This window comes from Microtus oregoni, unplaced genomic scaffold, assembly GCF_018167655.1.
Source record: "Microtus oregoni isolate MIOR12 unplaced genomic scaffold, Mior012 000004F_ref0000308, whole genome shotgun sequence".
NCBI classification, from domain to species: Eukaryota; Metazoa; Chordata; class Mammalia; order Rodentia; family Cricetidae; genus Microtus; species Microtus oregoni.
The window spans coordinates 5,639,889-5,664,257 of NW_024543063.1; the positions used below are offsets into that span (position 1 = coordinate 5,639,889).

General features: G+C 49.0%; 1 protein-coding gene across 1 annotated transcript in view; it reads right to left on the minus strand.

The window, feature by feature from the left end:
• Positions 1–19,187, minus strand: part of Mlph (melanophilin) — a 44,938-nt gene extending 25,751 nt beyond the window's left edge. The window contains exons 1-2 of the mRNA XM_041650226.1: positions 19,042–19,187; positions 11,741–11,874 (exon numbers count right to left, since the gene is read on the minus strand). Coding sequence (XP_041506160.1) covers positions 11,741–11,850 — 110 coding nt within the window. The 5' untranslated portion in view covers positions 11,851–11,874; positions 19,042–19,187. The remainder of the gene's footprint in view (positions 1–11,740; positions 11,875–19,041) is intronic.
• Between the last annotated feature and the right edge of the window lie 5,182 nt (positions 19,188–24,369).

Genomic DNA, 24,369 nt, shown 5'->3' on the forward strand with positions numbered 1-24,369 from the left:
TCCACATCCCCGCCAGCACTTGTTGTCAGTGGTTTTCTCAATGGTAGCCGTTCTGACTGGGGTGAGATGGGACCGCAAAGCAGTTTTTCGTTTGCATCTCTCTGATGCCCAAGGATGGTGATCACCCTTTCCAAGTATCGACTGTATTCATAGTTCTTCTGAGAGCTCTCTATGGAGCTCATTTTTTTGAAATCATTTGCTGTTTTTTTCACATTTAAATTGTATAGTTCTTGTGATATGTTTTTATAACATTCTGTTCTATTTTCAGCTGTACTGTTATTCTCATACTGTACTTATACTATAAGCTCGCTGTGTCTTGGGTATGGACTTATGAGAAGAGGCACAGCGTTGAAAGGCTTGGCACCACCCACTATTTCAGACATTATAACATCTTTTCTGAACAGGAGTGACTAGCTACTCATGCTGGATAGTTTTATGTCAACTCGACACATACTTGAGTTATCTGAAAGGAAGAATCTTAACTGAGAAAATGCCTTCCTAAGATCTGGCTGTAGGGCATTTTCTTAATTAATGATTGATTGATGGGGGAAGGCCCAGCCCACTGTGGGTGATGCCACCCCAGGGCTGGTGGTCCTGGGTTTTATAAGAAAGCAGGCTAAGAAAGCCATGGGGAGCAGGCCAGTAAGCAGCGCCCCTCCATCAGCTCCTACCTTCAGGTTCCTGACCTGCTTGGGTTCCAGTCCTGACTTCCTTCGAGGATGGACAGTGCCATGGAAGTGTAAACCAAATAACCTCTTTCCTCTCCAAGTTTCTTTGGTCATGGTATTTCATCACAGCAATAGTAACCCTAACTAGGACAAGTTGGTACCAGGAGTGGGGTATTGCGTTGATGTGACAGACCTGACCGTGTTTGGGGGAGGATTGTGGAAGGGCGTTGGAAGGCTGGACTAGAAAAGCCATTGAGTCTTGAGAGCTCAGTGGGCTGCTTTGTAGGAGCTTGGCAGAGGAGGATGTTGGGGGGGGGGGAACACAAAGGATGGAGCTCGGGCTTGTGAAGTTTCAAAGGGAAGTTTAAAGACCCTGGGGGCGGGGCCCTAGTTATTGTCAATTAAGACCTCATCGTTCTGGTTCCCTGGGGCTCAAGAATCAGCTGTGATGGACAAGATGCCAGACCGCTAGAATGGCCCTAGTTATTGTCAATTAAGACCTCATCGTTCTGGTTCCCTGGGGCTCAAGAATCAGCTGTGATGGACAAGATGCCAGACCGCTAGAATGGACCTATCTTTGTTTTGCTGGAGTGCTTGACGTCAGTCAGCTGGAACTGGCACATTAGTGATTCTAAGAAGAAACCAGCATCAGTGAGGTGAAGTCTTCTGGGGAGAAGTGAGGTGAATGTTTCCTAAGAGTCAGCACACAGAAGCTGTCTTTAGAGGCAGCCAAGGTTTTACCTTGTCCTGGCAGATGAACTTGGTAGTGTAAGAGCTGCCCAGGTAGTTCTAGTTTTGAAGGCATGAAGGGGGTCACGGAGAGTAGCTGAGGTTTGGCACTGTGAGAGGCCGGGAGAAGCCATTGGGGAAGGTGCAGCCTCAGTGGCAGTTGAAGGCCCAGGATTGAAGGGGTCATGCAGGGCTGTGGAACCATGAAGAGAGCCCAGGGGAGGCTATTGGTGAAAGTGCAACCCAGCTGCAGCAGAGTTTTGGAGATGCCAGTACCATGGGACAAACACCATTGCTGCAGCAATGGAACCAATCAGAGCCTGGAAGACAAGCTCTGTGTGCTGCAGAGGGCAGAGCTGGAGAAGGGACTCCAGCCCCACGGAGGAGCCCAGGAAATCACGAGTGAATCCTAAATAACTGGACATTGAGTTAGTTTTGGGAGTTGGTTTTACTTTGTTCAGATTGTGACTGTGTCCTGGTTCTTCCTTTTGGAAGTAAGGACATATTTTTGACGGTTGAGAGACTTTTAAAAGATTGGATCTTGAAAGAGGCTGGCTATTTCAAGAGACTGATTTCTACTTTCCAGTGTTTAAATTTTTAAAGAGTGTGAAAACGTTTACAATTTGTATTGTTTATATTGTAATGTTGATTTTAGTGTGTGTTCTTGGGGAAGTACAAGGAAGGAAAAGATATGGCTTTTAACACTGTTGTGTTTGTCAAGTTGACAAAGAGTTAATTGTGCTGGCTAGTTTTATGTCAAAGTAAGACAAGTGAGAGTTATCTGAAAGGAGGGAACCTCAAGACTTGTTGACACACTCTGAAAACCAAGAAAAAAAGGCCAGCAGTGACCAGAAACTTGGAGCAATGCTGGTATTGCTCTATAGCATAGTTCAGATAAAGCCATCCCACACACCTGGCTGTGAACAGTCACAGGGCCCAGGACCCAGCGGGAAGGCCCAGCCTCCTTCACTTCCGATCTCCTGTCTGCGCCAACCAGGGAAGCTATGGGTCACCCTTCCTCCAGACCCCTCCATCCCCCAGCTCAGCAAGAAGAAGGTGCAGACATTTGAAGCCATGATAGCCAAAGTGTGAAAAAAGTCTGGGGACGGAGCTGGAATTATATTTCAGGTACTGAACTTGGGGGAAAGCATGATCCCCCGTTTCAGGTTCTAGCTGGAGAATGGGAGGAGAAGACCAAGGAGGCACCATGTTGGGGGTTAGGAGGCATTTGTCAGCGGCTGGGCACCTCACCTAAACTGGATCCATGATCGTCAGGAGAGGTGTGTCTGGGGACAGATGTCTTCTCCAAAATGAACACTAAGCAGCTACTTCAAGAAAGACTGATTGCTGACCACAGAAAAATGAAAGTTTCAAACACAAAGTAGAACTTAAGAAAACCCTTGTCCTCTCTTGCAAGAGCGACAGTTTCCAGCTTTCACCATTTCTAGGAACAGTAGAGCAGCGTGACTCAGTTTCCTTCTGTTGAGTGGACATGGCACCATGCGAAGGTGTGGACATGGTACCATGCGAAGGTCTGAACAAAACAGGGAGCCATGATTTTCAAAGGTTCAGTTTCAAAAATTACACACAGGTAGAAGGTTCTCTCCAAGGGAAAGATGGACTGGACATCAGAATGAAAAGCTCATCAATAAGGTTCAAGAGCCCACATCACAATCAACCCGCAAGAAACTACAAGAAGTGGTCAAACTTAATGTGCAGAATTATCCAAAATTCATCTCACCCCCCCTCCTCAAAAAACAAGTCAGCTCCTTCAACCAGATGTAGTGGCACATACCAGTAATCCCAGTTCTCTGACGCTAGAGACCAGTTCTCTGTGGCTGGAGACCATGCTAGGTTAGAAAGACCTTACTTACACACATGTGTGCATGCCCCCCCATCACACAGACAGAGAGAAGCAGAGAGGCAGAGCAGAGATAAAGAAATAGAGAGAGACAGAGACACACATGTAGGCAGAGACACAGGGAGAAATAGAGACACACAGAGAGGATAAAAATAAACCCCTCTTCCATTTTGTAGATATGGATATACACAAGGCTGGATTACCTTTTGTGTCTCCCCAAATACTCTACCATAGCACCCAGAATGTGGAGGCAAGATGAAGCTGCCTTCCTTGCTGTTAAACTCAGCATTGGATCAATTTTAAAATACATAGGGCCAACACCATTCTCGCTTATGGTTTTGTTTTGGAAAAAGTTTTTTTTTAAAGAATAAATAGGTTAAAATGCAAGTGGTTTATTGTTGTTAACTATTATTCTTTCCTGAGACAAGTTTTCATCACGCAGTTCACTATGTAGACCAGGTTGGCCTCAAACTCACAGAGATCCACCTGTCCCTGCCACTGCAGTTCTGGGATTAAAGATGTGTGCCACTATGCCTAGCTTATTATTTTTATATTAACAAACATTTTTACAAACACCAGTTTTGTGCTCTAGTATGCTTAGTGTTATGATATGAAACTCATGAAAAAAAAACTTTTGAGGCTCTCAATAGTGTAAGAATGTAAAGGGATCCCCAGGTCAGAGATTTTTTTTTTTTTTTTTTTGATTTTCGAGACAGGGTTTCTCCGTAGCTTTTGGTTCCTGTCCTGGAACTAGCTCTTGTAGACCAGGCTGGCCTCGAACTCACAGAGATCCGCCTGCCTCTGCCTCCCGAGTGCTGGGATTAAAGGCGTGCGCCACCACCGCCCGGCTCAGGTCAGAGATTTTGAGAGACTGCTGATATTCAAGTTGCTTGCTCTCTCCCAGAAAGCCAAGTGACAAGATGGAGGAGAAGATGACAGCATAGCATAGAGATTAAGCCTGCTGCTGCACAGCAGAGGCTGGTGAGTGGAGACAGACGAAGTTGGAGAGGCGTGTGGATCCTGGGTGTCTCTGCAGCATGGATGGTTAGAGTCGGGGGCTGGTGGACAAGGAGGGGAGGGGAGAGAAGGGTAAGGGAGGGGAGGGAGAGCCTGCTCTCAGGAAAGCTCAGTGTCCCTGTGGGGAAGAGGGGAATGGGGTAAGAACAACTTGTCAGGCAGAGGAATAGGGTGGAGTGAGGAGGAGAGGTGGAGCCGTGGATGGTGTTGGGTGGAACCCAGGCAAGAAGAGGCAGCGGTGTGAGGAGTAAAAGGGAGAACCAGAGAGGGTTCTACTGCACCATACCTGAGCCTATGCCTTGCTGGGGCCATGGCTACAGGCCCAGCAGTGAAGGGGAGGGAAGACATTTATATGTGTGATGGGCTCTGGTGTCTGGTATCCCCCTGCCCCTTAGAGCATCCTCATCAGGCTGATCTGAGGTCCTAAGCAGCCAGGGTATTGGTTAAAGAGATATAGAGCTGGTGTCTCGTGGCCTGTGTTACTGTGAAGGTCACCTGGCCAAAACCTCATTTGAATCCCCATTGTTGGTTTGACCCGAACTAGGGAAGGAGACTCACGAGGAAAAAAGATGGTGCCAGGAGAGGCGGTCATGCGTGCAGAAGAGCCACGAATTGAGAAACCACCAGAATTTAGTTTTCTGGTTCAAGAGTTGAGAATTTGGGACTAAGATTAGACAAGAAACATGAGACCCTTTGCACACTGTGAAGGTGACCACAAGGTCACAGGGACACACACAAAACCCACCCAATCAGAAAAGAGAGCTGGGTCTGCACGTTAGAAGGGTCATAGGTGACTCCCAGCCAAGTGGAACCCAGTCTCAAGAGCAGAACTCAGACTCCTTAGCACTCCCAAGAGCAGTGTGAGGGCATGCCCGGTGCCCCAGCCTCTATGAATGAAGCGCTAATCCAAAGCAGGACAAAAGGATGGCAACGTGTCGCTCAAAGGAAGTGTGACCAGCTGAGACTGCTGCCGGATGCAGAGGACATGAAAGAGTAAAGCGGTGGAAGAAGCGGAGACCTGAAGGTAGGAGGCAGGACCCAGGGTCAGGCACGTACGGGAAGGGGCGTGGCTGCCTTCCTGAAGGCTCTGGGAAAGGACTAGGCCAGGCAGTAAGGAAAACCCTAGGGAGAAAGCAGCTGGTGACGTGTGAATGGAGGGGACAGGGGCCAAATAGTAGAGACTCCCATCAGCCCTCGCACACCAACGCTAACCTCCAGCCCTGCACAGGCAGCTCATTTCCGGTTTCAGCCGCTCCGCAGCCCTTACCTGCTTGCCTGTCGGGATGACAGATCAGCTAAGGGTGAATGCGGTTGTCTTATTTTTCTCCTGATTTTTAACTTTGGTTTTATTTTGTATGCATGAATGTTTTACCTCTGTGTATGTCTGCGCACTATATGTCTGTCTGGTGCCCACGGAGACCAGAAGAGGGCATCGGATCCCCCGGAACTGGAGTTACAGATGATTGGGAGTCACCATGTGGGTGCTGGGAATCGAACCCCATTCCTCTAGTAGAGCAGTAAGCGCTCCTAACCCAGAAGCCTCCTCTGCAGCCCATTCTGCTGACTTTTAAATGAGCCATTGTGTGTGTCTATGTCTCATACTGGCAGGTCTTTCACGGATTATCTCAGGAATTCCTGTGTATTTGCAGAGATCAAAACCCACACTACCACCTATTTGCCTTTGGGAAGGTTAGCAGGTCTAATATTTGATCTGTGGGCTGCGTCCCTTGGACAGGATGTGCCATTAAAGCATACCCCAGTTACTCCCTTCCCAAAGATGTGAGTCACGAAGGCTGGCAATGCATCGGCTGGCTGTTCTTCTTGGCTTTTAGGACCATCCAGCAATTTCCACCACAGCCTCAGCTGAGCATCAGACCCTTACACACGGAGGCAGAGATATTGAGAAGACTTTAAATATTCAGGGCATGAGGCAAGACCAGGGTGCAGGCTCTCGAGCCCCACTGAGCTGTCCTTCTTTGTACATAGTACCAGCCCACTGAGGTCCAGGATGGGCGTGTCCCAGGAAGGAGGGGCTTACAAGAGGAGACTTAACTGGGTGTTCCCCCCAAAGTTTGCTTTGGCAATGCCGTGTTTGTGTAGCATAAAAATAATAACATGTGATTATATTTTCTGTATGTAAAGCTTTTTAAAGCCTAGGTGACACCTGTGGCTGTGGAATGTATGGGAAATAAGAGACACGTCTCTGGAATTTTCTCTCAACTCAGGACAAAGGAACCTTGATCCAAAGGTCAGAGAGATCTTAGCCAGATGTGGAAGACCATGGAATTAAGCAGTCAGCTCCTTCAATGACAAGCTTCAAAGGAAAGAGAGAGCAGTGTGTGTGTGTGTGAGAGATGTGTGTAGCCAATAGACTAAAACATGACTGAAAAGGCAGAGAACTGAGCTGGACATGGTACCGTACTCCTATAAACTCAGTGCTGAGGAGGCTGAGACAGGAGGATCCCTAGTTTGAGGCCAACCTGAGCTACATAGCAAAACCTCCATCAGAAATAAGAGAAGGGAGAGGAGGACCAGAGGGAGCAGGAGAGGAAGAGGAGTGGAGGGGGAGAGAAGGAGGGAAGGGAAAGAAGGAAGAGAAGGAAAAAGAAGGAGAAAACTAGTTACCAATTGCAAAGTCTAGACCTTATTTAAATGTGGGTGGAGAAGCCTGATATTATGAGCTGCTTTAAATGACATTCTTGTGAACTCTAGCTGGAGTAAAGATAACGTGGGCAAAGTTGTTGGGGATAAGAATATAAACCTGCACAGCTGGTTTGCCCTCCTGATATTCCCGAGTGGCATTTGTGGGTCATTCTTCACACCTGGGGAACCTGCCTCCTTCTTAGCCTTCTTCAGGAGAACAACAGTCACATCACTGGGTCACCTGGGGATGAAGTGGCATCACAGAGATGGAGCCCAAGGGTCACTGTGGCTCTGCTGCTGTAGAGCCTACATGTAGCCATGTCAGACACTGGTGACATACAGCAAGCTTGTGTGGCGAGGACACAAGAAGCTAACACGCAAGCCACTCAGCTGTTGTCCCTAGGAGGTTGTGGGACCTCACAGTGGGCAGGGGTGAGGCCCATGAGCCACAATGAGAAGGCAACTGCACCATTGAGCCCAATGGAATGTTCTTTAGAGAATAAGAAAGTGGAGTGTATTGGTGGATCACTTAGAAACTATATTATTTGTAATACTGTCTGGCTGATAGCTTAAGAGTATTTCTAGTTAGCTCTTATATCCTAAACTAACCAACCCATTTCTATTAATCTGTGTATCACCATGAGGTCATGACCTACCAGCAAAGTTTCAGTGGGCTCCAGTGAAGGCTTCTGTCCCTGGCAGCAGCTACATGGCTTCTTCATGACTCCCTCTACTCTCTCCTCCTGTATCTGCTTGGAACTCCTGCGTTGCCCTATACTGCTAAGCCACTGGCCAAAACAGCTTTATTTATTAACCAATAAAAGCAAAACTGACAGATGGACTTCCCACACCAGACTTGACTGGAGTCCTGTTTTTAAGCCATGACACAGGGGTCTATGGGAAGGACAGACAAGAGGGCAGTGATGGCAGAAGGAAGGAGTAGGCAGGAGTCTCCTTCAGTTGGTGTAGAGTTGGTGTGGCTTGACTTAGGGCTAGCACTGAAGTCAGTAAACCGTTGTTGCACCGGGAATGTATTCTAATGGGCTTGTGGATATATGAATGAGAAAGGAAAGGAACAAGCATGACCTCAGGAGCTTGACTTTAGCAACTGAGATAGGGATGAGGTCTTGGGAGACACGAATCATGAGTAGTCAGTCAGATGTCCAATCTGAGAGCTGAACAGAGGTTCATTGAGTCAACAGTTTAGAAGGGTCTTGGTTTTCTGTCTTAGGCCTACTGTGACACCTACTGATGACTGGACATAGGTGCTACATTACTTAAGTTCCAAATACAATAAAACCGGGGGTGGAAAATGGCTTCGTAATTAAGAGCGCCTGCAGAGGACCCAGGTACGGTTTCCAGCACCTGCATGGCAGCTTACAACTGTCTGCAACTACAGCTCCAGGGGATCTGGTGCCCTCTTCTGGCCTCCATGGGTACTGCACACAGGTGGTGCATATACGTGTATGCATATGAAACACTCATACACATACACATTTAAGAACTATAGAATAAAGTCAAACAAAAAAGGTAGTTCCATCAAGTCCTCATAGCCATGGAAGTGGGTGAATGGCAGCCATACTGGGAAACATTCTGCACAACATTCCGTCCACTGCAGGTTGGGCAGTGCCATTTGACCTTGGGCACGGCTAGGTATGTATATCAGTGGTAGAGTAAGGCCCTGGGTCCAACTCTCAGCACTACAAAACAAAACAACACCCCCTTCTGCCCTTCTCCCTAGAAAAAGTAATAAACCAAACCCCTTAAGGCTGGATAAGGTCATAGGGGATTGAATGCACATAGAAGAAAGACAAGGGTTGAGCTCAGGGCCCTGGGCCCTGGGCTCTCCAAAGGTATGTATGTATGTATGTATGTATGTATGTATCTATCTATCTATCTATCTATCTATCTATCTATCTAGTCTAGACATCACCAGCAAAGGAGCCAGAGAAGGGAGAGGCTGGATATCAGCACATACACTCTCCCAAGAGAGGAGAGTGAAGACCAAGCCTGCTATTATGATATATATTTAAAAATAAAATTACATTTCCATAACTTGCTTTTTCTATTCAGTAGTGCCTTGTGACCTGTCCATGCCAAGTGTCAACTTATTTTTCCATTTCTTTTTAATGGATTCCAAGAAATCCATCATGAAGCTTATTGTTAAATTTGCCATCTGGGGGGCTGGAATGATGGCAGTCACAACACGCGCTCACGGGTTGGGGACCCTTGAACAGTGACCAGTGAGACCAAGGCCTTCCATTCTTTCCTTTAACTTCAATGAAGTCAAATAGCCACATGTGGGTGGCGGCTTCCGTCACCTGCCTTTGGGAAGTCAATATGGTGACGTCATCAGGCTGTACTTTTCTTTCTCCTTCATCAGTGGAAGGCATCAGGGTGAGGTCTGCAAACGCACTCGGGTATGCAGAAATTTAAACAGTACAGGATGAATTTGTTCTTTGAGCCGTTGACAGATTGCTTACAAAACCAATTGACACCAGGCAGTCAGGAAGATGCCATGGGCATTTTATCCCATGAACAAGTAGAAAAGAGCGCGGCTCGTGGGTCCCTCTACCCTGAAGAGTAACCCTACATGTAAGCACCTACCAATAGTGACACCATGGCAACAGGCATGCTGTGCCTGTGAATCACAAGAAGGGATTCCAGGCCACAGCTGGTGCATGTCTGTCGCTACTGGAGAGAGCCCTGGGACAGAAGAAATGGGACTCTCCTTTTAATCAGCTCACTCTGCTGGACCAATTGTACCACCAAGAGCCTGATTTTTTGATTTTGTGCCTGTTTCAATCTTGCCTTTTCAAAGAGTCACCCCCGCCCAGAGTGGGCAGAGAGCCTAAGCCTCCTGTTGTAACCTCACTATGCTCCTTCCCACCTGCCTCAGGACCTCCGTATGGCCTGTACCCTGCTACCTCCTGGGGTCAGGCTTGGACTTGCAAACAGGCAAGTCACAGGGAAGAGCAGGGCTGCCCTTTAGCCATAGATTTCCCAGAACAGAGAACATGGGACTGGGCAGCAACCTCAAGAAGAACCACAAGAAATCTGTCAACCCTCTGCCACATGACTGTGCCCTAGGCCTGTTGCCAGCTATAGTTAACTGGGTGTGCAGTGAGTCAGTATGCCCCTTGGGCCTCGGTGATTTTGCCAGTGATTTTCCATCACTGCCCCCTTTGCAGATGTCACCCCGGTCCTCTGTGATAAGTATTGTGCACAAATTTTCCCCACCTGATAGACATTTGGAACTTTTAGTAAACCCATTCCCTAGTCCCATGGCTGCTGTCCTGGGACAGCTATGTCTACCCCTGCTGGCTCATTCTGTGCAAACAGCAGGGGCCCTGACTCTGACTAACCCACCAGGAATGTCCTTGCAAGACGCTTCCTAGCCAAAGAGTACTTAGAAGTAGCCTGGGGTGTGTTTTCTTCACGGGGAGAAATGAGCCAAAGAGCTGGAATAAGAAAAGCCAGATGTTACAAGGGAGTGATCCAGTGGCATGCAAAAACACCTGGAATTTCATCAAACTAGGGATGGGGGAGGGGCCTGACCTCTTCCAGGTCCCTGGGAAGGTGGTGCCTGATTGGCACCCCTATACTTTGCTTCCCTTGCATGTCAGTGTGAATGAAGATATCAATTGCTGTTTATTTAAAACAAAGGCTGGCCACAGCCAGGTCTGCTCTGGAGACAGGGGCGGAGTACCAGTTCTGCTCTTGGGTGAAAAGAAAGCTAGTTGGATGTCAGTTGCTTGGAAAGTGGATCCAGGCTGCCGTGGGCATCAGGCTGGTGGCAGAGACAGGCTTTGCCCCAAGCCAACCAGGGGTGGTGGTGATGGGACTGGCTTAAGATGGGGCTGATTCATGATGAAGACCCAGGGGTCACAGACAGCAAGGCAGGAAAAAGAGTGGAGGTACTCGGAGAGATGGTGCCGACTGGACCCTTCCCATATTACTAGAACCTCTAACTGTGTGCTGGCCTTGAACTGGGCGTGTCTTTCGGCGATTTGTCCTGGACCCCGCTCTGTGTTGGGACCCAGAGTCTCTCCCATGCCTGATAGCCACTTCTCTGGGCTTTCTGAGTTCCCTCCCCAGAAACCCTCTACGACACTCTTTCCTCCCGGCTTTAAATACTGGGGTCAGATGAGCCATGTCCCCCAACCCCAAGACCCCTACATGCCAATCCCTAGAGCCCGTGTGGTCTGCTCCTAGCCCATACTTGCCCTTAGTTGCCTTCCTTTGCTTCTGTTCAGTATTCACTCAAGGTCTCCTCCCAACTCCCCAAAAAGCTGACCCCAAAAGACAGAGGGAAGAGAATAGTTGCCAGGCAGACTGAGAACATTTCCTGTGGGCAGAGGCAGAGGGAAGCGTAAGCAATGAGATAAACTTTGACTCAGGAGGCGGGTAGAATGAGGTACACAGGCTGGGGTCACCCAGGAAGAGGGGTGCCCCTCACATCACTGAACAGGATGGAAGCCAACCTCTGCCCAAATCCCAGTGTCCAAGTGATTCAAAACCATACTATATTCCTCACACAGCTCCGTTAGCTCTTTTCTCTCGTGAAGGTGGGACCTCGGGACCATGCAGCTCACAAGACAGTGCCCAGGAGCAGAGTCAAGTTCAAAAGATTTCTTCAGAGAACAGAAAGCCTCATTTTCATAACGAGAAACTCCAAGTTTGAAATGGGAGCCATTTCCCAGGGCACGGCTTCCCATCCATTCTGCCTACCGAGTACCTCTGGCCTTGCACCACCGGGACACCTGAGGTGACGGCCACTTGGGACACCAGAGGATCTGAACTTCATAGCTCAGCCACTTACTCAAGTCTTTCTTCTTCTCTCCTTCTGAGGTTGAAGTCCCGCTGAACCACGGCCCATACGTGCTTGGCCTCCTCGTCTGTGAGCTTAGAAAGGTCCAGCTTTTTCCCCATCTCTGCGCCTCATCCAGGCCACACCTGAAAAGTCGTGGGATCACAACCAGTCAATGCCAGGAGGCCCCAGGGACAGCAAAAAAGTCACAGAGTATGAGGCAGATCACAAAAACACCCATGGATTCCCCCAGGATGTCTGTACTGGGACAAATGGTTTCTTAAATGGTTAAATACCTGGCCGGGGACTAGGGCCAGTTAATGAATTTTGTACAGTTAAGTAGATGTATAAGGGAATTAGTTCTTGCCCCTGGGGCATAGATGGCCGCACTCACTGTTCCCACTGTGAGATGAGTGTCTGTTGTCCCCTATTACATATGTTCAGAAGAGAGGAGAGCGTGTCTAAGTCCAGTTCAGCTCCGAGTCCCCGGGGCCATTGCCCGTGATCTTCAGAGCTGACAATGCTGGTCTCAGAGGGCAGGGGAGCTCTGGAGACTCGTTCCCCATGTAGACATGATGGCTAATCTCCACTGTCAAAGTGACTGGGTTTTAAATGATCTAGAAGACACTCCTCTGGGTATAGCTACAAGAGGTTCAGCTGAGGAGGAAAGATCCACCCTGAGTGTAGGCAGCGCAGCATCCCATGGGCTGGGGTCCCTCACTGAAGGGAAAGGAGAGAGGAGAAAGGAGCTGAGCTCCGGCATTCATCTCCTTCCACGTCACGACTGTGGACTCGGTGTGACCTGCCTCATGCTTCTGCCACCGTACCAGTCACCTAAGGACTGTGAGCCCCAAAGCAAATTTCCCTTCCTTAAGTTGTTTTTGTAGTAACGAGGACAGTAAAAGGCACCGTAGTTCCTCATCTGAAAGATTTACGGTCTTCTGGGGGGCAGGGTCTGCTTGCTTAGGGTTGTCACATGGCACAGAGACCCCGCCTGGCATTGTCTTACTAGGATGACGCCCAATGTGCTTGCTCCAGGAACATTCATGCGCAGCCCATAGTGAGACTAAAGGAAGGACAAGATGGTTAGAGCCTGCAACTTTGCTCACTGGGAGAGGTCAGCTGACAGACTGTCCAGTGGGAGTTTGTGCCCAGTGCATGTTAGGGTCACCTGACCATGGCAACAGCCAGGACTTGCAGGGATTCTGAATGGCTCAGTTACAGTCAGAGCAGCAATCCTGAGTGTACTGGTGTATTGTGTTTAGATGGCCCAAGGGAGTGGAAGTCAAACCACATTTTTGATTAATCAATTAAAATGTAATAATTTAAGACATAGTCTTCCTAGGTAATCCAGACTAGAATGAAACTCTCAATCCTCCTGACTCAGCCTCCTGAGTTTTGATATTATGTATTTGTACCTTCACATGGACTCAGACTTCAGATTTTGAAGTTCTCCAAACCCGATATCCTTGTTAATAATGTCCATGTCAATGGTCACAGACAGAAAACTTCAGACGTCAGTAGGACAGATGGCAGAACCTAGTGACTTTACTCTAAGTGTGGTCTACACTGGCAGCCTGCTTTAGAAATTGGTTAGGATGAAGATGCCCAGGCTCGGCCGAGCCCTACAGACGAGGAGGCTGCATTTTGACAAATTTCTCGGGCAGTTCGTGTGTGTGTGTTAGAGAGGACTAGTACAGCTCCAACAGCAGTTCGTGTGCGTGTGCACACGCATGTTAGAGAGAACTGGTACAGTGAGTCCTCAGACTCCTGTGGGTGGCAATACTGCAGGGGAGAGTTGTGCGTTTAGTGGTTACCAGCAGACCCAGCCTGCACGTTCTGTTGGGTGCACAGTGGGTGTGAGGCAGGCCAGTGATGGGGATGAAGATAAGCAGAGAAAGACAGGCTCTCAAATCGGCTTTTTGTAGAGGTGTCACATGGCTCTCACAGGTCATATCAACATGACATTATATCTGGGTATAAAACTAGGGGCATAATTGGCAACTCCCTCATGCTTCACTGAGTACATGGCACACTCGCGACCAACAGAGCCCTTCTCTGACCACACAGCGGGCTCCGCTCCTTTGGTGGTCACTCCCTACCTCCTCTCTTCTGAAGCTTCTTCATACTTCTTAGTGGTCAGTGAGGTCATATTCCTTGGGGACAGGAACTCTGTTTGTCCCTGGTACATATGTGCTTTCTAAGCTCTCCATGGTTTGCAGCAGGCAATGAGGGATGCCCATGGGTGACCCCTAGTCTAATTGACTCCCGGAACCATATGGTTCTCGAGAAGACTGTGTTTAGATGCCAGAAAGCCCTGTTTTGTGCGACTGGGAGTTGACTGGTACTGGGAGGCTCTGGTAAGTCTCCCTTGAGGATCTGACTTATTTTTTAGGGAATAATAGGGAAGGGGACCAGTCAGGTGCTCTCATGAGGAACCTGTCAACCACCTGGAAGTCTCCATCTTGCTTTCAAATTCTGAGATACACCCCTCCCCCTTTCAGAGCCACTGAACAATCAGAAGCAGTTAGCATGACCGTTAGAGAAGAACAGGCTGTGTGTCAGAGAAGTACTTTAATTTGGCTGTTAATTATGGCCCATAGCCTCAGCACTCAGTTAACTGAGGCAGGAGGATCTCAGGTTGGAGGTTAGCACGAGCGACATGGCGAGATATGTATGTCTCACACACATGCAAATTCAAAACTAGCAACAAAAATGACTGTGATGATTAATCTTCATTGTCAACCTGACTAGACTTGGGATCTCCTAGAAGCCACAACTTGCACAAGCTCCCGTGGTGTAATGGTTAACGCTCTGGACTCTGAATCCAGTGATCTGAGTTCATATCTCGGTGGAGCCTTGAGGAAGAGACCAGGGAGACCTGGTCAGTCATCCTCGTCAGTTCAGACCATGAAACCCAATATAAGCAGGCATGCCCATGCATGCATGCTTCAGCATTGCTGGGGCTTGTTTAGGAGACACACCTCTGAGCCTGCCTGTAAGTGAATTTCAGGAGAGGTTTAATGGAGGAAGGGAGACCCACCCTGTGGGCAACACATGTGCTGGGGTCCTGGACTGAAGTGAAAGGAGCCACTGAGTTTGGTGCTGGTATTCCTCTCTGGAGCCTGGATGTGGGTGCAATGTGACCAGCTGCCGTACACTTCTGTGGTCACAGCTAGAGCTGCTCTTAGGCCTCCCCCTCCCCCCAATTGGGAGTGAAACTAACCCCTCCTTGAGGGACTTTCGTTGGGTAAAGCAAAGTGACTTTCCAGAGTCCCCCGCTGCCAGCTAGAACAGTCGCCTCCCCCCCACACCGTCCTGTGTCTTCAAATTGGTGAAAGATAACTCCTCAGTATTTTTTCTCTCACCCCTCAATATTCTCAAGCTCCAGTACTGCGGCGATTAGGAGGAATGTATTTAGGGGGTGCCTTGGCTGGTGAGGCCAAGAAAGTGCCACGAGGAGCCAATGCACTCTCCAGGCGCCCCCTCTGAACACGTGGTGTCTGACTTCTACGGAACAGAACAAGAAGTTCTTATTAGATGGGTGACTGAGGCCCATTCATTCTGGATTCTCATCATTTTAAAGCCAGTGTCTTCCGGGGCCAGTGTTCACTCAAGTTCTATTCTTGGAGCCAATGAGCGGCATGACCCTCAGCTGAGGGCTCTCACCCCCTCACCTCCTGGAGTAGAAATCAAAGGCCATGGGCACTTAACTCCTGAGTGTGAAGGAAAAGCCAGAGGAGGGGCCTCATAGTTTGAATTCTTTTTTAAAAGATTCTTTTTTTAATTATTATTAATTTTTTTTGGTTAGCATACAAGGTGATGGGTTTTTATCAAGGAATGAATCCTCATACAGATTTGTCATTATACTTTCTCAGTGGGTGCTCGGTGTCAGCGAGTGCATGCATGGCAATGCATGGTGAGTGCATGCATGCCATGCTGATGACATGCGCCCCCCTCCAGCCCTGGCTTAGGCTCTTTCTCCTCCTATGATGCTTGCTTTTCCCAGTGAGAGTCACTTGGTTTCTTAGCCAAAAGCCCGTGATGCCTGAAGCCAGGAGTGGGAAAAGGCCTGGGGAGCTGAGCCTGGGAGGAGTCTGAACCCTTGTTGCTTAGGATGCTGCTCGGATGAGGCAGGACAGGGTCCAGACTGGTGCCAGGACAGCACAATTGGCCATCAGCGGTGAAACTGAGGACAGACTCTTGCTAGATTGAAAGGAGTGTGGAGGGGCAGGACCTCTGTGCCACTTGCAGGGTCGGGAAATCTGTCTTGACAAAACACATCTTGGAGGATCCATGAAGGATTCCCAAGTTCACTTTGCTCTGCTTAGGAGATCCAGGAAGGGTGGAATTCAGTGTTTGGAAAGCACACACACACACAAACCCATCCCTAAGCTAAGAACAATGTGTTGGCACCTTATGGGTTGGGAGCCCTATGAAGTTTTCCTCTCATGCCCCCACCCCTTTTTTTTTTGGATGGAGTCCCATGTCCTTGAGTGCAGGAGGCTCTAAGGAGAGTGTTTTCTGAGTTTGCCTGATGGGAACTTCGGAGGGTGGACCTGTCACAGGACAAGACCTGTTGAGTGCATCGTTGGCCAATCAAAGGCTGGGGACCAGTGTCACCAGAACCGGATGCATCGTTACTTCCCACAGTAAAGCTTTCCGATTTAGTGAATCAACAAATAGGAAAAAGCACAATACTTGATTAAAATAACTGTTTCTAAAAGATAATCTCAAATCAAATGAAGAATTTGTTTGATGCCAGTATTGTAAAATGCACAAACTTAGTCAGTGACATTTTGAGGACATTCTAACAACTTCACTGCCCAGCCCGGCCCTGGCCTGGGACATGCTCACTTGAACTCGGTGCAAGGGCAGCCCCTCTTGGTTAGGCACAGTCTGCAGCCTCCAGCAAGTCAGTGATCCTTTATCATCCCTGCTTGGCTTGCTCCTTGTGGACTAGTCTGCTCTTATAAAGTCTGTACTTGCAACAGTGAAGGGCAGGGAATGTGTCAGACCCACGGAGGGACCAGGGCTGTCCTGGGTCTGGCTAGGCAGGGGGGATGGGCATGCATTAGGGCAGGGCGATGCCTCTGGGCTCTGACTGTTCCTAGTCTGTGCTGATAACCCAGTCACGAGCTTCCTGAGCCCCAGAGCCTTCTCAAGTTCTCTCTGCTCCACCTCTCGCCTTTAATCCTATTTCCAATCGCCCAGATGTCAGCTGTCCCCAGATACTTAATGATTATAAGGGGGAACAGGGAGGCATCAGAAAGAGTGGCCGGCAGGAAGGAGAGATAAAAGCTGAGAGCGACCACTCAGACCCAGCCGCGGAGTTTCAAGGGGATGATATTGTCTTTAGCTATTAAAGTTTTAAATTAACGCCTCTGTCACTTGAAGGGAAACTTGCAGACAAAGATCTGGCTTATCTGCTTCTAGGTCCACCTGCCCAGAAACTGGCACATTAGTGACTGTGAGCAAACAAACTGGGGAACAACTCAGCAGATCCAACTGACAGGCAGGTCTTGCTGATAAAAGTGTAAGTAGAGGTGCCAGCTACGACCCCTTTGGGGCTGTCTCCAGAGCTTCTGGGTGTGGTTATGTGTGTGGACAGGGCTCACACCAACAGGAGTACTCCTGGCCTCCAGTCTCCAGAAGCTGGGTGTGCATACTGCCACCCAGAAGCACCCCCTGTCCCACAGCAGTGCCAGATGCCCCCGTGAAACTCTGGAAAGGCTACCAGACATCCTACAAGCCGGGACGCCTGCCATCACGTCTAGCTTGGGCTCCCTGCTCTCAGTGATTCTTGGGAGCCTCCCTTACCCACGGCTGTCGGTTCTGACCTACATGCCAAGCCTCCGGCCCAGGCTGTGGCTGAGAGCTGAGCCAAGTATAGCTGCAGAGTTGGCAGCTGGGCTTCCAGCCCTCTTCGCAAGACTTCAGGTTCCCTGTCTCCACCGTGAAAGACTGGGCTCCATGGCCTCTCTGGTCATCTCTAACCCAGCATGATGCTGGGATCTTAGAATTAAGAGGCACCGTATGGTATGGGAGGGTATGGTGCACATACATGTTGGGGCTCATCCTCTTTCAGACATCGATAGTGAGTCCTAAAAGGCGCTTTAACCACATGACCAGGCACATGGTCATTCTGCATCAACAGTGGGGGAAGGGAAAGGTACCATTAGCCTACAGGCTCGGGGGACCTCTTTGCTCCTTCCCAGCTCCCTCCTCCCTCAGTGCTCAGCAGTTTTCAGAGCCATTCATTCTTCACTCAGAAAGATCCACCAGCTTCTCATGCATGTGCCTGAACTGGGTTTTCAGTCCCGTGAGGCACCTGTCATGGTCCCCGATATGGAGACAGGACGTGGATGCTGGGTGAGAGGGAGGAGCACACAACCCCCTGGCCTGGTGCTGCTTGAATTCTAAAAAGTAACACCTTGGAGACTTGGGCAGGGGTAGTGCTCATGGCCAGGAAAGCTGTGTGTTGCTGAGGGGGATGGGTGTCACTTGAGGAGGAAGCCACCAGGCCCAGGAGTGCACCAACCTCACTGCCCAGCTACCCTGATCGTTTCAGCTCGTCCCCTTTCCTGAGGCTTTATGGCCTGGGCACCTCGTGAAGTCTTGAACCCTCATTACCACGCAAAGCCCTCAGAGAGAGACTTGAACAATAACACCGCCCGGAATCAGAACAGGTAAACTCGCCAGCCCATTTCAGATGAAAGCAAAGAGTTGTGTTTTTAGTTCAGGTCAGTAGGATATAGGTGTGGCCTCTGTGAAATCTCGGATCTGTGAGACTTGGAAACAGTGGTAGAGATGCCTGCCACGCCTACAACCCACTCACCTTTCTTCTCACAAGGAGGTGAACCAGGGAACCTATGGTCCAGAAAAAAAGGGGGGGGATTCCCCTAAATCTGGTATCTCGTGCTGTCAGAGGTCTGGAGGAAGGCAGGTGCCTCCTTCATGCTCCAGTCTTTTTCTTTCCTCTTGCTTCTCCAAGACCAGCTGGGCAGCAAGAAGAAGTCTCTCTCCAAACAACCTCTCACCGTGGGCTCCAGCCCAAGTTTCCTGGGGCGCCAGCTTTTACCTCAAATGAGGCTTTTGATTAAAACCAACTGTTTAGCACCATATGGGCTCTCCAAGGATTTAGCCCACTGCAATCAAGGCACCTGGTACAAGCCTGGAGTTTGGGGTTTACTGAGTGAGTGATCTCCTCATCAGCACGGACCTAAGCCAGAGGGAGGGTGGGGCTGAACCCTCGCTGAGCTGGGTTCCCTCTCCTGGGGGTCCTGCAAGTCCCAGGTTCTCCATGCACTCACCAGCCTCTCTCCTGGGAACGCTCAGCCCTTGGCTCTGTCTCTTGAGTTCTGGGCTCTGCTCTTTGCCCTTAGGTCCTGAGAGAGAAACTCCACGCACCGAGGGCCTCTTTGGGTCAGGGTGCACTGAGCTAGAGAGCTCAGGGAGCGGGGCAGCTGTGGCACAGGACCGGCCCAACTTGCTGCCTTCTCAGATCACATGGGTTACTCTCCGTCCCGCCCAGCTCCGGGATCACCGTGCAGCCCTGGTGCTCCAGCAGGCGAAGTGCAAAGCGGAAGCCAGGGGCCCTTCTGAGAAGCGCCTGTGGGTGTGGAGGACAGAGTCTCCTCGTCCCCCAAGCTCGTTGGGGGAGACTGCGCGGGCAGGCAGGAAGAGCTGTCACACACCTTGAAGTCCTCTGAGCCCAGGTCCCGCAGAGGAGGGACCCGCCACACGTCCTAGCAGAGGAAGGCGGTGTCTCCTTGAATACCCATTCTAACTCTTCAAGGAGACACTTCACAGAGAGGAAAACCGAGGCTCAGAAAAGTACCCCACCCAGAGTCACTGACTAGTCAACGAGACTGTGAGCCCAGGGTTTTCAGCCAGAGTCGCGCATACCCCCAGGGCCTCAGATTGCAGACTGCAACCAGATCCAGAAGACCCTTCAGTGAGCAGCCCAGCCACTGGGAAAGGAGGTGGGCAAAAGGCCAGTAGCTCACACCATGGGAGGACCTGGTGATAGGAAAGGCCTCCAGATCAGGATGAGAGCCAATGAATTTTGCAGGCCTCAGTCAGCTTCAAGGCCAGTTTCTCTCAAGCTCAGCATCCTTCCCTAACCCTTAGGGGACTTAGCCCTGGATGTTGAGAGAATTCACCGCCCCTTCTCCTCCCAAGCATCTCCTCACCCTAAACGGGCTCCCCATTGCTCTATTTAGAAACCATCAAATAAGAAATATGTTTAGCTGGGCGTGTGGTCTTTCACACACACAAAACCCAACTCTTGGGAGACAGAGGCAGGAGAATTGCAGAGAGTTACAGACCAACCTGGGCTAGGATTGAATTCCAGCCAAGCCAGCCTGAGCTACAGAGAGAGACTCCCGTCTCAAACAATGGCCTCTATTCTTTAGGGACCTCTTTTACAACCTAGTTCCAGTGCCTGCAAAAATAGACAGGGGCATAGATAATAATCAGCTGCTGGGTGGACAGATGTGAGAGCCGCATCGCCTGTCTATCAACCGGAGAGGAAAAGGAACCTTAGGTTCCTGCAGAGATCTTTCAAAAACCACACAGTGTGTGTGTGTGTGTGTGTGTGTGTGTGTGTGTGTGTGTGTGTAGGGGGTGGTAGCACTGGGGCTGAATTGAGTGTTCCAGTGAGTTGGGTGAATTAAGAGTGGAACTGTTATCAATGACACAATTCCAATACTAACTTGAAAGTATTAAGTTTTACACAATGCCAAGATGCCTTGACTGTGGAAGCTGCTGAGTGTGTAAGGTCCTGGGATCACACCTAAAATTGTGAAGACAGATATCAGTTTCTTTCTACTCTAGTGCTTACTTATTTGAACTAGTTCTTCTCTTTTTAAGTATTAAAGGGCTGGAGAGATAGCTCAGCGTTTAAGAGCACTTGTTGCTCTTACAGAGGACACAGGTTCCATTCCCAGGACTCACGTGGCAACTCACAATCATCCAGGATCTATCTGGCATGGCTTCCGGCCTCTCTGGGCACTGGGCATGCAGGACTGCATATACATCCATGTATGCAAAACACCATTTACATACAATAAAAATAAGCAAATCTTAAAAAAAAATAAAGACCTTAAAAAGTTTTAGATGGAATCAAGGAGGTATACATTAAAGTGAAGCTATATGGCACAGAATATAAAGAATAAAAGATTAAATTCCTTTCACTCCCAAGCCCAATCTCTAAAAGCAATCGTCATTGATGATTTATATGATGTTTCTGACTTGTTTTGTGTGCATGAGTGTGAATGTATGTGGGTATATGATTGAGTATATGACTGTGTGTGTGTACATATGATTGAGTGTATGACTCTCTCTGTGTATGTCCGAGTGTATGACACACACTCTGTGTGTGTGTGCGTGTGCATGTATGTGTGATTCAGCAGTTGTGTGACTTGGGGTTCCTGGGAGAAGCATGACCTTCTGGCTGCCTCCCCCTGGCAGGCTGCCTCCCTCGGCTTCAGTGTTCTCCACGCCTGGTGGAGTAACAAAATCAATGTGGTACGTCCTTTTGGACTCGGTACACACAGTCCACAGTGGAGTGTGCCATGGGGGGGGGGGTTCCGGGTAAATGTCCACTACAGCCAGCAGAAATCTGTTCCATCCTGTCCGATGATCGCAGGACATGCACAGCAGGGCTGCTAGCTGTCTGTTGGTGGACAGATAACTTTTTTTTAGATAATTCTTCCACTTCCATCATCGTATCAACATTCCGTATTTATGGTGGCTTATACGGTACAGACATGATCACAACTCTATGGGAACACTTAGAACAATGTCTCTAGAATCAAATTGAAATTTGGAACTTTGATCGGAGTCAAAGAGTGTATGTGGTTTTCTTTTAAGGAGACTGTTTCAAAATTAGAAGCGATTTTAAAATTGTTGAAGCAAACTCAAAATTAGAGAAGGTGACACAGAGAACTATCAGCTTCCTTCAGCCACTTGGGAGGGACTTGTGGATGGACACATGTCAGCATGTTATGTGTGAAAACCAGGATGACCATCTAGAGAACCAAAATCCAGATTTCAGTCACTGAAGCTTGACGCTGCCCATCAGAGCCTTCTGCCTTTTCCAGGCTGTTTCCATAACATTATTTAGTGCTAACGAGTCTGGCCAGAATCAACTGCATCCAGCAGCCCTTGCTCTCTGTCTCTCTCTCTCTCCCTAAGCACATATGTGTGTGCTTGTGTGTATGCTAGCGGTGAGTGTGCATGAAGTGGGCCAGCAGAAGACATGAGCACCCTGTTCTGTCTCTCTCCACCTTATTCCCTTGAGACAGGGTCTCTCACTGAACCTGGAGCTACACTGGATGCCAGCAAGTCCCTACGAGCCTCCTGTCTCTGTCTTCTACAGCACCGCTCTTACAGGTATGTGTGACCATGCTCAACCTATGTGTGTGCACTTATGTGTAATGTTATACCCTATATGTAAATGTTGAATGGACACATCCCTCCCCCACAAAGTATTTATGTATTGCAAATAGGAAGAGAGAACTCTGACCACAGTGAAGCCTAGAAGACAGCCTTACTTCTAGAAGGTTCTTGTTAAATCGTGAGAAAGACCAGGCAAATCCAAAGTTAGGGACTACAAATAAGCAACCTGTACAATTTAAGCCTGACAAAGCCCAGAAGCCAAGAAAAGTCTGAGGGGAGGAGCCAATCTGAATATTAAGAGACAGTGGGGCTAGAGAGATGGCTCAGTGGGTAAGAATATTTGCAGAGTTCAAATCCCCAGCCCCCACCTAAGCTAACCATAACCAAGCATGGTGGTTCACACTTCAATCCCATCACTTAGGAGGCAGAAGCAGGTGTGTGTCTGTGAGTTCAGAGGCCAGACTGCTCTACATAGTGAGTCCCAGACCTTCCAGGTCTATATATAGAGAGTTTGTATAAATATGTATATGGTGTGTGTGTGTGTGTGTGTGTGTGTGTGTGTGCTGTGTGATTTGACCAGTCTCATTATGCTGGTTTCTCATTATGATCCCTGCCTTCTAGAAGGCCCTGTCTTCTAGGCTTCACTTTGGCCAAATTTCTCTCTCCTTCTTGGCAATAAATAAATTATTTGTGGGGAGGGATGTGTGCATTCAACATTGACACATATACCACCAGTAAATTACATTTCCATAAACAAATTCCAACAATGGCCGAGAACATGTTTTGTGTCTTTGCACTGTTACTTACCTAGTTCCTCAGGCTTCCTGGGGTCCCTTGGGGGATCCTCTCTGACTCCCTACATTTTAGCCTGCCTTGCAGTCTACCCTTCCTTGTTCTCTTTCTGAGGGGTGGGTAGCTTTCTCTTTCTAAAGGCTGTGTACTTGAACCTTGCATCTTACAGATGATGAAACTCAGCCCCTTTCCCCCTCCCAGAAGGCCCCAGCAAGCAATGCGTCCCTATGATCATCAGTGGCCACAGCAGGCCATCTTAGCCCTGCTTCATAGCCTGGCACAGGGGGTCCAGTTCCCTCTCTTCATAGGACGGGGAGAGCAATATGGCCCCTACCTTCCATTTAGTGGCATAAGGGCCCAGGGCCCCATGGTTTCTCCCAGAAGCTTACCTATGACAGTATATGGACCAGGGAAGTATTCTCTCTGCCCCCAGAAAACACCAGAAGGAAGAGAGCAAAGTAAGGACAGAATGGACACCATTAACATGGCAGGAGCTCAGAAGAGGGAACTGTCATTGATGTGACTCACACAGCAGACCTGCCCTGCCCCTACACAGGGTAACTGACTGCCGATATAGAAGATTTATCCAGCTCAAGTCTGATGCAGCAGCCCAAGTGACCAGGAGACAGAGCAAAGTTATTGGTCACACCCAGAGGCAGGGCAACATGTGGACAAAAACGGGCCGTTAGTAGAATCCAGTACTTAGAGACACCAGATGTTGGAATCATGACAAAGATTTTTATCCCAGTTTGAACATAAATTTTCAATCTGCTGAATGTCTGGTCCCAAACTGGCGGCGCCATTCTAGGAGGTTCTGGAAATGTTAGGGGGTGGAGCCTGGCAGAGGAAAGTGGGTGCCTGGTGCCAGTCCTCTGCCTCTCGGCTTCCCGTCTACAAGGTGCATGGCTTTAAAACAATCTCCCCAACACAGTGCTCAACTTCATGGAGCCATGTAGTCAAATAATGTGACGGAAACTTCTGGAACTTTGAGCCACACTAACTCATCCCTTCTTTAAGCTAGCTCAGCTCTTGTCACAATGGCAGAAGGTCTTACTGACACAGATTGTAAGGCAGTTTTCATACATCCACCTCACAAATCCATGTCATGGGATATTCCAACAGCCAATTTTAAGTCACCAAGCAATCAACCATGGATCCCTAAAGCCAGGAGGCCAGAGAGTCACCCATTAACTGTGCCATCTTGGAGAAGAATTTCAGTCCTGCTGTGCCTCAGTTGCTCTGTTGGCATCTCAGACTTCACCTTGGAGGCAAGGCAGAGCACAGAACAGCAGCACCCAGGACCCACCCATGACCATGCCCCTCCTGAACCAACAAGTCCTGATTCCATGCAGCCGAAAGACACAGCCGGGTGAAAAATCTGTGTGTTTCTGTCACTCTTGTAGTAGGTAGGATTCATGGGCCACATTTCTGTACAATGAAGGTGG